The 13620-nt window shown below is 53.6% G+C and overlaps 1 protein-coding gene across 2 annotated transcripts in view; it reads left to right on the forward strand.

Annotated features, from left to right (window-relative positions):
• TEX264 (testis expressed 264, ER-phagy receptor) overlaps window positions 1-13620 on the forward strand; it is a 30842-nt gene that overhangs the window by 3484 nt on the left and 13738 nt on the right. Inside the window, exons 3-4 of one of the 2 annotated variants that reach the window (XM_007081973.3) lie at window positions 474-766; window positions 9788-10009. In XM_007081973.3, the coding sequence (XP_007082035.1) occupies window positions 509-766; window positions 9788-10009 (480 nt within the window). In that variant the 5' untranslated portion in view covers window positions 474-508. The remainder of the gene's footprint in view (window positions 1-473; window positions 767-9787; window positions 10010-13620) is intronic. The other variant, XM_007081975.3, reaches the window with a different exon arrangement.

Below are 13620 nucleotides of genomic sequence, written 5' to 3' on the forward strand. Positions count from 1 at the left end.
CCTGGCGCTTGCCCATCCTCCCTCTGATAGTGGTCCATGAGGCTTGGGGAAGCTGGGCAGGCAGTGTGGCTCTGCTATGGGAAGGAAGAAGTAAGGTAGGGAAAAGGCAAGCTGGCTTTCTTGCCCATCTTGAGGGAGGCTGGTCAGGGCTGGGAGTATGTCCATAGCTGACTCACTCCTGTTCACCTCTATGACTCAGTTTCCTCAGGTGTGACCAAGGCTGCCAGCTGACAGGCAGAGCTGTTCTGAGAGCCTCAACAATTGTGATTAAGAAATAAAGAGGCTTGCGGCTTCAGTCATCCTTTGTAGCTCTCTTCTAGGTCACTTCTGTGCGTAAACACCCTGGTCCCTCCTCCTCCTGGGTCAGAGCACCCAAGGCAGGGCTGAGGTTGGGCCATAAGTGGCTGGCGGGCAGGTGGGCACATTGGTCAGAGCAGGCTACCAGCCTCCTCTCCCTCCTGTCTCTTTTGCAGCTGTCTTGGGGGCACAGTGTCGGGGGCACAGAGCCATGTCTGACCTGCTTCTCCTAGGCCTGATTGTGGGCCTGACTCTGCTGCTGCTGCTGACACTGCTGGCCTTTGCTGGGTACTCAGGGCTGCTGTCTGGGGTGGTGGTGAGTGCCGGCTCACCCCCCATCCGCAATGTCACTGTGGCCTACAAGTTCCACGTGGGGCCCTACAGCGAGACTGGGAGGCTTTTCACCGAGAGCTGCAGTGTCTCCCCCAAGCTCCGCTCCATCGCCGTCTACTACGACAACCCCCACATGGTAAGGAACCTCCTGTTCCCTGGCTGCGGTTCTGCCCCATGGATGGACATGGGGCCGGGGGGTTGTAGTTTCTGAGGAAGGGGTGGGAAAATCTGTGATCTGGTCCTGCAGACAACCTCTTCTCTGAGCTTGAAGCTCCTTCCAGATTTAGCTTGGACTCCTGTGCCAGGCATCCATATGCTCCTTTCTATTTGCCCAGGTCTGGTTCTTGGCTCATAGCTACCCATAGCTACCCATGGACTTCTGACTGCAGGGGGCCACAGCATTGTGTGTCTCTAGTTTCTGCCAAGGCTTTCGTCCCCTGCCTCCTCTTGCTGTCCCTCCCTCTTCCATCCCCATTTGAGGCCAGTACTCTAAGGCCAGGCTGTTCAGATTCTGCCTCTCTTTGGGGTCATACCTTGTTTTTTCTGTGCCTTCCCTCTTTTAGCTTTCCTGCTGTGGCTGCAGCTCCTGTGGGCTTGAGAGGGCAGGCCCTGGGCATGGGGCTTAGAATCCTACCTCTTCAGCCATTTTGGTGACTCCTGCCTTAGTCATATGGCATCTCTTTGGATGTCAAGCTGCCTGGTTGCAGGAGGGCCTGGTGGAGAGGAGGGGGCAAGTGGAAACAGGTGAGCTCCCCAGAATGTCTAGGATGCTGGGCTCACAGACGAGCCCAGCATCACTGGCACCCTGTGGGTGTCTGGCTGTACTTACAGCCTGTGGTGAGTCAGGGCTCACCAATGTGGCCTCCTGCCATGCCATGGGATGGTACTGCCCACAGCTGCATGGGCTGGCAGCTCTGCCAAGAGTTCTTCAGCCTTCAGCTTGGAGCCTTGGCAAACAGGCTATTGGGAATCCCCAGCTCTGGTTTCCTTGTCTGAAGAGCTCAAGTAGGCAAGGCCTATAGCCTACCCACTGTCTGCTGACCAAGCCTCACTGGAGTACTTAGTCGAAACAAGGGTGTACTGACTGTCTGTGCCAGGTTCTGCATGACGTCTGCACTCCGGAGATGAACAGACCTGGCCCTTCCCTCAAAAACTTTCATGTGTTTGGCAAGTCAGCCCCATGCAAATGAATTTCTAATAGCCGCTATACTCGATGCCCACAGAGCTTTGAGCTGTGCATTTGGGGAGGGTACTCAAGTCTGCCCAAGAGGCTTAGAGAGGAGGTGGACTTTAGCTGGGACGTCTCCCATGAGTAGAACTTTGCTCTGCCACGAAGGGCCTCCTGACTGAGGGAAGTACAGCAGTAAAGGCTTACAGACATGGGATGACAGGGGAAGTGTGGCCAGTGGACATGTGTGGGTGAAGAAAGTGGTAGAAAGGTTCACTGGGCCAGGCAGTGGGAAGAAGAGCAGGTTGGGAGGCAAGGCACAGCACAGTTTGCCCCCTGTGACTTAGGAAGCTAACTGGATGGCAGGTGGAGGAGAGGAGGAGATGAGACAGGGAGGCCATTGAGGAGATTGGGCTGGGCCTAGGTGAGAGGTGACATGGCCTGGTTGAGGGATGAATAGATAATGAGGATTTGAGGTCACATGGTTGGGAGATGGCACTAAGTGGGAGTCTAGAGCACTGGAACCTTAAGTGGCACGGGGCAGGTGCTAGGCTTCGGGAAGCTCCTGGACCAGATGCCCGACCCCGACCCTTGCAGGGCTCCGTTATGTAGGTCCCTGCCCCTCTTATATGCCCTCCCCTGGTCTCTGCCCCTCTTTCCTCGCCTGATCTAGTTAGAGACTCTGCAGGCCTCAGTGGTGGGAAGGAGGAGAGTCCTTGCAGTTGCCTGTTTCCTCATCAGCATGTCCTGTTCCTAAAGAAGCATGTTGCTACTTGGGTTGGAAATGCTAATTCCAGGATGGGAAAGAGCCAAAGCAGCAGTATACCTTGAGGTCAGTGCTGGAGGCTGGTCCAGGGAAGAGTGAGGTAGAAAAACCCTGGCATGTAGTGCTCTTCCCATGGCCTTCTAGCCCAGTCCTCCATACAATTGTCCTTGAGGTCAGGTGGCCTTGGGTGTCCAGGGTTGGCTGGGTGCAGCCTGACTTGGGTGCCAGTCTTGGGGGACCACAGCCTGAGAGTATAGCCTCAAGGCTGGCAGCCCTGGGTTCTGATTCTGTCTCATCACTGTCATGCTTTGGATCTTGATCGTGTCACATAATCTCTCTGGGCCTCTGTTTCTTCGTCTATAGAGCTGTGTTAAGATATCTGCTTCATAGGTTGTCTGGCAAGAATTAAATTAAGTGACACAGGTGAGGCATTCATCCTACAACCTGGCCCTCAGTAGCTGTTTAACAACAACAAAAAGGGTGGACAAAACATTCATATTAATTAGGTACACTGAGACATTAGGCTGAGCTCTCATGACCTAGGCCTAGACCTTGGCCTGGCTATGGACATCTGGCTGGCTCAGAGGACAAACGTATAGGTCAAAGTGGCCCCTCTGATCCTGTTCCTCTCAGTCCTGGGTCACTCTAGAAGATACTGTGTCCACATTCAGAGCTGGGTTATACCCTGACACCTGGGATGGCTCAGGGATGCTTAGTCTCCACCTACTCTTAGAGTTGGGCAGTATATTTCTGCCTAGAAGAGATTCTCACAAAAGCTTCAGGGAACCATGGACCCTCAGACTTCAGGTGCTCATGACTATCACAGACTATCTGGTCTCTAAGGACCTAAGGCCACAGGTTCCACAGTGCTTATGTTATAGAGGAAGAGACTGAGGATCATATAGCAAGAGTTGTATTGATCTCACACAGTTCACGCATGCTTTTTTTTTAAGCGGTATTTGAACACTTGATCTATGCCATGCTGCTGGGCACTGGGGCACCTCGGGGACCAAAGGGCCTAGCCCTCAGGACCTCTCAGTGTGGGTATATCAGGGGACCCTGGGGGAGAAACCCCATCCAGTCCTGGGGAAGACTAAGAATCCAAGCCTTCTCCCTCGGCTGCCTCCCTAAGCAGTGTCCAGCATGGGGCCCTGTGTATTTGTGGTTCACAGAAGGAAGGGACAGGATCTAGGTTGCACTGTTGTGTGGCCCATCCCCACACCCTCTCCCTCTCCCAGCTGAGCACAATGGGGGCCAGAACCTACTTCTGTGTGAATGTAGGGAGGAATGAGGCTATTTCAGGCTCTGTGAGTGGGACAGGGAGTGACCAGGTGAGAGGTGGCCACCTGCTGTCATTGCTGCCCTCCCCCATAATGTGTGGACTGACAGCTCTCTAGCCACTCCCTTTCTAGGCCTCAGCTCCCGGCCTCAGCTGGGCAGGAGGACGCTGGTTTCTGAGAAAGGCCTGGTGGGGCCTCACTTGGCTATGGGCCCAGGAGTGACACCGGAAAGGGCACCACTGAGGCGGGGTCATGGCAATTGCTGTGGACTCTTTTGTGTCAAATGCTGTTTGAGCATATATATCTCATCAGCTTTGTGTCCTGGATTTGTCAGCATATATATGTCAGTCAACTCCAGATCCTGGAGTTCTGTATGGGAGGAAGTTGCAGGGTCTGGGGAAGTGTTGGGCAAGATAAAGGATTCCATTCTCTATCCCTGAGGGCCTTTGGAGAGGTAGGATGAGGAATGAGGGAGCATGTGACAGGAAGTGGACAGACCCTGGCAGTGACTCATAGGTGTTCCTTCCCTCTCCAGGGCCCAACATTCTTGGAGTGCAGCCATTTCTTCTTCTAAGGACCAAGGGAGGGAGTGCGTTCCAGAGTCAGTCACTGATCTGTGCCTGCTCCCTTCCCTCAGTGCACAAGCATGTGAACACACACATACACACACACACAGATCCAATTCTGCCCTTGTAAAGCTGGAGAAGGGTCAGAACTGCTCTGCTCTCAGCCCTGCTTCTGAGGTGCAGTGTGGGGGTCTGGACAATGACTTTAGCCTCCCCTCCTTGGCCTGGTCCCTCTGGGAGCCTTGGGTGTTGGTGGGAGGGAAGGAGCTGGGAAGAAGACCCCTGGTGGCTCACTTGATCCTGGCCAGCTCTGGCCTGTGGATAGGCTGTACTGGCTCAGCTGCTCTCACCATGCCCATGGATCTGTCCTGTGTGCCAGCCTGGCCCTCCACCTGTTGCCCCACCCTCTGCTGCTACCGCCTCCACTGCTGTTTGGGCCTTAAGCAACCTGTCTGCCTGCCCTTGTGGGGAGCCTGACTGAGGCAAATGGGGCGTGGTAGCCAGTTCAGTTTACCTGGCTGAGGCCTAGGAGAGGGTGCTTGCCCTAGGCATGGGGCAGATATGGGAACTGGTGGTGCTTGGGTTCTGCCTTTAGTAAACTAGACTGTATTGAAGCTCCTTTTTTCTCTTGAGTCCACTGAAAGCCAGCTTGGGACCACCACGTCTGCAGGGGCTAAGGCTGGTAAGAGTATGGATTTAGGCCTGTGCTGCACTTCCCCTTCCCCTTTAGTGTGTTTGGGGATGGGGCGTCCTGCACTCCCAGGAGACATTGAGACCACATGGACCCTGGGAAGGAATGAGGGAGTGGGATTTCCCAGGGTTGACCCTTGACAAAGGGCAGTGGGAATGTGGGCTAGCTGGTGTTTCCCAAAGCCCAGACCATTCCCTACCTCAGTTACCTGCGATGATTTTCTACTAGATGGAGTCCAGGCTTTTGCTCTATAAGCAGTTTAACTGTGTGGGGCAGCCCTGGAAAGGCACACCCCCTCTTCTCAGCAGAGCTGTCTTTGGTAGGGAGGAGGACTGAGGTGTGGTATAGGAAGAGAGGGCTTTGGACTCTTTCTGAGTTTGAATCAAGGCCCCACTGCTTCCTGGAGTGTGATTCTGAGTGAGTCACTTGGCCTTTCCAAGAATCTCTACCTCAGGGGTTTTATTTCTCTAAGGACTAAGTAATAAGGGTAAGGCCCAATACCTGGCCCCCAGTAGATGCTTAGCACTCTTGCCTACCCCCACCCCCATGCCTCATGTCACTAGAACTTTGTACTTTTGGGAACCCTGCTTGCCTGCCTCTGGCCTAGCCTCCTGCAGGTAGCCTAGGCCATGTGAGGAGGTACAGCATAGAGAGAGTCCATTGTGCAGGCCATTCCTAGCCAAGCTAGGCCCTCAGGGATAGAGAATGGAATCCTTTATCTTGCCCAACACTTCCCCAGGGCTGTGGCTGCTCTGTTCCCCTTGGGGGGGGGGGGTACCAGTGCAAGTGAAGGGCATTGTTGCTGTTTCTCCCCTTACTATGGGCAGCTCTGGGCTGGATATGCTGACCAGGGAGGAGTCAAGGCAGCCCTCCAGGCCTGAGATTGGCAAGCATTGCACCTCTCCTTGTCAGATGTTGCAGGTTATGGACCTGGGGCTGGCCATTTCTACTGACCAGCCATTGACCCCAAAATGGGCCAGCTGACACCATTTTCCTTTCCTGGATCCTGGAAGATAATCAGTCTTGTCCTATTTCCAGTGAAGTCTTGGCCAGACAGGAACCTTCTTTTCTTCTTCTTTTTTTAAATGTTTATTTATTTGTTTTGAGAGAGAGTGGTCATGTGTGTGGGAGGGAGGGGCAGAAAGAGAGAGAGGGAGAGAGAGAATCCCAAGCAGGCTGTGTACTATCAGTGCAGAGCCCAACATGGGTCTCAGTCTCACACACTTTGCGATCATGACCTGAGCCAAAATCAAGAGTCAGATGCTTAACTGACTGAGCCATCCAGGCACCCTGGGACCCTCTTTTCACTATGGCTTCACCAATAGGGTCAACCTGTTACTGCAAGACCTCTCTGGAAAGGGTAGTGGGGCCAATTTGTGCCCAGAAGCTTTAGATTCCAAGCAGACCACCCTCTTCTCCCATGCCAGAACTCAAGAGGCCTCATAGCTCTTGTTCTAGGCCTAAGTACCCTGAGAAATGACTGCTACAGGGAGGAAAGGGAGCAAGCAGATGGAACTAAGAGGCCCAGGCTGACCTCCTAGGGCCGGGCCCAAATAGAGACATTGTATTGAACCAAGGTGGGTGGAGTTTCTAGCTATCAGGACATTCCTTTATCTTCTAGGCTCCTGACAACCTCAGTGGGCCATTCTCTTGGAGGTGGGCATGGGCTCTCCAGGGAGCCCAGGGAAGCCTTCCCCTGCTCCTAAGCCAGCTTTGCCATTCCCCAGCTAGCCTTAGGGCCTGTTCCCTCTTCTTGCTGGTGCCTAGTTCAGCTGCCTCCCGGCTCCAGCTTGGTACAGAGCTGCTTAGTAGTTGGTGGACTTGCTGAGTAACCACTTAGTTTGCCCCTTAGCCACTGGCCAGGGTAGAACAGGGTAGAGGTGGTGGGTGGGGGAACAGGAAATGTCCTCACTTGTGGAAATGAGGGGTTGCTCAGACAGAAAGGAAGAACCTGTGGCTAACACACCTTCAAGATCTCAGAAGTCGTGCCTCCTTATTAGCTGCTTCCCTTTCCTTTGATGAGCATTCCTCTTTTCAAGTTGGAGGAAGAAAAGTTTTGCTCATGTGCAGGGCCCCTGTGTGTACATGTGTGTGCATGCGTGTGCTGTTGCTGAGCACAGCCCAAGAACTTAATGTGTGGACAGGATCCTGGGCCATTTTGTCTAGAAGCCTAGAGTGGTGGGGAGAGATGGAGAGGCTGTCAGTTACCATGCAGCACAAGGCCTGCTCCTTTGGGTGAATGTTTGGGATCATAGAGGAAGAGCTGCTCGGCAGAGAGCATCAGAAGGCTTTGAGTAGGAGGGTTGAGCTGAGTCTTGAAGAATGGGCAGGAGTTGCCCAGGCAGAAGGAACTCTGGAGTAGGGTGAAGAAGGACACTCTAGGCAGAGGAAGTAGCTTATGCAAAGGCAGGAAGCATGGGAGGACGTGGCATGTCTGGGAAGCTGCAAATAGTTCTGTGTGGGTGTGTGCGGGGTTGTGGTGGGAGAGGAGGTTGGCAAGGTGGGCTGGGCCAGAACCTAGATTTGTCCCTCCCTCTGCCACTCAGATGCTCATGGGCACCTGCCCACCTGGGTTCTGGCCCCTGCTGGGGCCTTGGGGATGCAAAAAAGGAGTGTTAGGTGAATGTGTGGACAAATCTAGGCAGTATTGTGTGGACGACGTAAGGCAATGTTGCATGCTGGGCTCGGGAATTTCATCCTAGAGCTGAATTGGGAGCCATTGAAAAGTTCTAAGCAGGGTGGTCATGGGTGTTGTGGTGCTTTTTTGGGGATTGAGGAGGATGTTGAGCTGGGAGCTCCATGAGGGCTGCTGAAGTGATCCCAGAAAAGATCCTGGGACCCAGTCCCAGGTGGGCCAGAGGTGATCAGGTGACCTTCCATCCATTTCTCCATCTAACCTATATTGAATATTTCTTTTGTGTATCCTAAGTTGCTGGGGTCTGGATCATGGTGATTGGTATTACAGCAGGCACTGTCCCTTGGTCTGTCAGCAGGAGGCCTTGCTGGTATGTCCAGGCTCAACCCTTTGGTGTGAATGGAGCAGTTGCACCATCTGTAGACAAAAGGTGGTACTGCACTTGCCTGGGTTGGGTGGGAGGAGTGGCCAGCTGGCTAAGTGACTGCTTCCAGGTAGAGTTGATGGAGGCAAGAGTTTACAGCAAAATGTTGGGGGGGGGGGTGCCACGGAGCTACCCTGAAAGACTCCCCAGGAGGGTGCTTGAACCTGAAGATGGGCAAGGAGGAGCTACATGTTAAGAAGTTTGGTGAATGGGCATTCTCCAGGCCAAGGGTCACTTGTTTTTCCTGTGTCATAGCTATTAATATAACCAACAACATTTACAGAGCACTTGTTAAGTTCTGTACCAGGATGAGCCCTCATATAAAGCATCTCATTTAATATGTCAATTCTGAAAGGAACTGGCACTCAAGAAACCAAGGGACTTATCCAGAGTCACACAAGTCAAGATTCACACCCAGTCCTGCCTCCCTCTAGAAGTTGTGGTCCTGACCGCTGGACCATATTGCCTGCCAGTAAAGCCCTGAGCTAGGCTTGATGACGTAGCATTCAAGGGTGCAGCATGGGTGCCCTAGCTGCAGAGAGCTGTGAGACTGCATAGAAATGAGAGTCTGGAGTTTGTGCATGAGTCCCAGGCAAAGTGAGACTATAAGGACAGAGCTAGGTTGATCAAAGAGAGGCAGAGCAGGGCTGAGAAAACCCTAGGACATTGTTGACAGGGCTTGGAAAGGGAGGGCAGAGGCAAGAACAGGTCAAAATGACTTCATGGTGCTGGGAAGGTAGGCTGGGAAGAGGAGCACCTGAGGTAGAGGGAGTTTGAATTTATGGGTCATTCACTGGGCCCCAGGTAGTGGGAGAAAGGGACCCTCGGGTCAAGGGAAATCTAGGATTGACAGCACAAGGTCTGTAATGAGTGTCTTAGATTCCAGATCAGATACCCCTGGGGGCATCAGGGTCTGGTATAGACTCAGGTGGCAGGAAATGAGACAAATTGGGACCCCTTGATACCAGAAGGAAAGGTGAGTGCTGGGCCTTACAGGCCTGGGATCAGGCCTAGGAAGTGTGTAGACTCACATGGAGCCCCACCTGCCTTGGGTTTATGTGAGCCAGGAGAGGGAGGGCAGCTAGGGAGGGGAGCAGAGTACAGCGATGTGCAGGTACTGGGGGCCCAGGGAGATTTGGAGGGGAAGGAGCATTCTCCAGCTGAGCCAGGAAAGGACTTGGCAAGTGTGGTCTGGGATGGGGGCATGGGTTGGAAAGGAGGTCCGGAGGCTCTGGTGATGGTGGCTGGCCCTGCCTGAGGAACCCGGGAAGAGAATCTCACAGTTTCATCAGCAACCCAGAGTCCAGTGTGGTCCTGCTTCCTGATCAGTGCTTCCTGCAGCCTCTCCACAGCCAGCACAGGGTCTGGCATGCTTGTTGGAAGCATAAATGAAGGGATGGATGAGTCCTGCAGCAAGATGCTATAGGCTGGGGCCACGGATAGGTTCTAGCAGGAAAATACTTCTCTCCGTCCTGGTATCTGGGGCTGTGGCCTATTGGAACTGGTGGTTCTGCCAGGCCTGAGCTGTCACAGAACCCAAGTGGCAAGAGTTCCAAGAGCCTCCTTCCTTCGCCCAACACTAACACCCCTGCTCTCAACACTAACACTTCCTGCTCTTCCTCCCCAGGTACCCCCTGAGAAGTGCCGCTGTGCAGTAGGCAGCATTCTGAGTGAAGGTGAGGAGTCACCCTCCTCTGAGCTCATCCAGCTCTACCAGAAATTTGGCTTCAAGGTGTTCTCCTTCCCGGCACCCAGCCATGTGGTGACGGCCACCTTCCCCTATACCTCCACCCTGTCCATCTGGCTGGCTACCCGCCGTGTCCATCCTGCCCTGGATGCCTACATCAAGGTGAGAGACAGGCCTGGGGTATGCGTGTGCTGGGGGACAGCCAGTCCTTTGGGTGAAAGCCAGGGAGGACTGCCCAGGCTGGGAGGAAAAGCTGGTTTGGGGAGGGCAGCACCATGGGACCCCCATGGAGCAGGTGCCTGTGGAGCTAGGAATTTGGACAGAGGCTACTGGCATCTGTCCCAAATGCCCAAGACCTTGTGGGTGCCAGAGCATCTACTGGGAGCACAGGGAGCTTGTTCAGAAACTTAGCCTGGTCAGTTTGGCTCTGGCTTGGACCAGAGACATTTTTAGTTCTCAGGCCCCACTCCAGGCTCAGATGGATGGCCAGGTCTACCCTGACCCTTTCCTGATAGAGGCCCACAGAACAAGAGCCCTGAGGCTTCGGTGGCTGGCAGGCCCCAGATGTTACTGTGTTGCCCTTGGCCCGGCCCACGCATGGGCTTATGTACCTGCTGCCTGAGCGCAGGGCTGGGGCAGTGGTGAACCCTGTCTCCTTCAGTTCCTGACCTAGTCTTTAGGAACGCTGGCAGGCTGGCCTACCTGAAGAAAGGAAGAGAGCCAGATACTAGGAGAATCTGATGAGGGGTCTCTGTGTCCACAGAGATTTTTTGAAACTTTCACTGTTGCACATCCCTCCTCCTCTGAAACATTTTGTAAACTTGGGTATTAGGGAAATGGCCCAGTTGGGCTTGAAAGCAATTGCTTATTCATCCATTCAGCTTGAATTTACTGAATGTCTATGTGCCACGTACTGTGCTAGACACAATGTGAGATGCTGGACACAGTGGTAGATAGGTATTGACAGCAAGTGGTAGAGACAGGTAATAAATATCAGACAAGGGGTGTCCAGCTGGCTCAGTTGGTGGAACATGCGACTCTTGATCTCAGTTTGAGATGTCAGTTTGAGCCCCATGATGGGTGTAGAGATTACATAAAAATAAAATATTTTTTAAAAAGATAAATGTCAAACAAAAATGGGATATGTGCTAGAAAAGAATGGTGAGAAAAATCAGGGGTCCAGCTTGGATAGAGTGGTTAGGGACAGCCTCTTGGAGGAGGTTACTTCCCGGGTAGAATCCTGAAAGAGCCCTTGGAGAAGGGGTTAAGAAGATTCCAGGCAGAGCAGAGTGGGAGCATGGGTTTGATCTAAAGGTGGTGAGAAATCACTGCAGTGTTGCATCCAGGAAAATAATACATCATCTCTAACCACGTGTATACAGAATAAGCTCTCTCATCCTGGGCAGTGGGTACTGGGTCCCAGATCATATTGGTCAGTGGAGGTACTTAAGAAGCTGTCAGGATTTCTAGTGTGAATGGTGGTGGCTTGGACTTGGGCAGTGGCTGTAGAGATACAGAAAAGGTGGAGATTTACAGTCTATTTTGGAGGTAGAACTGATGGACTTGTGCATGGATTGGATGTCGTGAAGAGGCTGGAGAAGGAGGAGTCACAGCAGGCTCCAGTCCCCTTCAGCCTGGGCAGGTGGACAGGTGTGTAGTGGTGCTTTTAACTGAGATGTGGAGAGCTGAGGGAGGACATGGTTTGGGGGGTGGGGGTGCAACCAGCTCTGTGGGCTGTATAGTGGGGGAGCTGCCTGGGAGACATCTTGGTAGAGGCGTGGAATCCCCAGTGCCATGTGCAGTTTGGACTTCAGAGAGGATTGGGGTGGTAGACATGTTTAGGGACCTGAGCCAGTGGATAGTATACACCCTGGGGACAGTTCCTGGCAGCAAGGGCTGTGCACGGAGCACAGCCAATGTGGCTAGGGTCAAGGAACAGGAGAAGAAAGTCAGCAGGAATTTGAATTTGGTGGATTTGAAGGAATTCGATGGCTTTGTTCTCTAGAGCAGCCTGGAGGAAGGGACAAAGCCTTGGTGATGGATAATGGGAGCTCAAACAGTCTTGGTTAGGGAGGTGTAGAGTCTGGTGTCAGGGCTGGGGAATGAATGAATGAATGGGTCACCAGCTGTGGCCTTGGTGGTCAGGACAGGAAGAGAAGAAACAGGAGGGCTGTTGCTGTGGCAGGGCAGGAGCGTGAGGAGGACAGAGGTGGATTTCCCTTGTGAGCTGGCAGTGGCAGCTGGTAGGGTGCTGGAGGGGTTGTGCTTGCCTGGTGGTAAGTTGGACTAGAGGCTGAGGGGCAAGGTGAGGCAAGAGGTGGGGTCGCTGGCTGGTGGTAAGGGCAGGAGGGCAGACATTGGTCCACTCAGCATGCTTCCTGAAGAAAGGCTGCTGTGTGGTGTCTCCATTCCTGTCAGTGCCATCCTCAACCTCAGGATTGGCAGAGCACCCCCGGGAAGAGACTTTGTGGGTTCCAGACCTCAGAACAGGACGTGTGGCATGTGGTGTGGTGGCGAGCAGCTCAGCCACCAAAGCCTTTTCCTGGCTTCAGGGGTTTATTTTTAGACACTTTTGTCCAAATTTCCCGGCCCCTGACAGCTTCACAAGTTGCCTGGTTTTGACGTCACCTCTTTGATGAAAGCCCTTCCTCCTCCTTCCTCCCGTGGGAGCCTGTTAGTTGTGCTCTGGGCTTCATTCTCATGGGGTGGGGGCTGGAGCAGGGGGCTACCATTCTCTTTCTTGCCTTGGATGAAGAAGCCAGGAGTATAGGAGAGAGCAAGGGGCTTCTCCAGGGATGTCTGTGAGGCACAGTGCTATGGGAGAAGAGAGATGCCAGGCTGCCCCCAGTGGAGGCATGGCCCAAGGTGCTCTGATGGTTTCTGGAGGCAGGGGTCACCTCTGCCCCTGTGTTTAGCCTGATCTTGTGTCTCGGGGAGCACATCACATGAAATGAGGAAGGGGCTCAGCCTGTAGTGGACAGGGGGGGTGGCCATGTGCCTCTCAGCCTAGGAAACAGAAGATAATTATAAAGCTCCCTCCCACACCTGCCCTCTTCCCCCACTGCCCTGGGACCAGAGAAAGAAGGCTGCTAATGAGACTATGGGCTCTTCTGACTGTCCCAGCTCTGACAGATAGCTGCCTTTGTGTGTATGTGTGTGTACGTGTATGTGTGCCCTTCTTTTTCTCCGCCTCTCTGGCTTTCAAGATCTGAGGCTGGGTTTGCTGTGAAGGTGTTTCAAATGGAATGACAGCAGCCATCGGCTTTCTGTTTCAGGAGAGGTGAGGGAGGCCAGTAGTTGTGCTGCCAGAAGGATGGAAGGAAGGGCTTGGCAGGCTGGAGCAGGGGGCAGGGTGAATGGTCTCAGGGTTTTGGGTGAGGGAGGTGGAGAGCAGGTGCTGTCCTGGCAGTTGCAGATGTGCCTGAGGCTGGGGCAGGATTCACCTTATGGGACAGAAAGGCCCTGGGGGTCACTGTAAGGAACCCAAAGATGAAGCATTTGTCAGGTTTCTGTGAGGATTCTGGGAGGATGGATAGATCCCCAGCTTTGTGGTCTGTGTAGCAGCCCCTGGCTCTCCGGCCAGCCCTCCCCACCTTGGCAGCCTGGCAAGCTGAGCTGTAAGGGCTAGAACTCTGCCTTTTTTCACATAAACCACCGGGGGGCCCTAGGCAGAGCAATCTGGGACAGCATTTGTGCGAGGGATGCCTGGGTACCACGTGACTATTATTTTATGTGGAAGATGCCCCAGCTTTGTCAGGCTGCTCCACCAGAGT

This window comes from Panthera tigris, chromosome A2, assembly GCF_018350195.1.
Source record: "Panthera tigris isolate Pti1 chromosome A2, P.tigris_Pti1_mat1.1, whole genome shotgun sequence".
Classification (NCBI taxonomy): domain Eukaryota; kingdom Metazoa; phylum Chordata; class Mammalia; order Carnivora; family Felidae; genus Panthera; species Panthera tigris.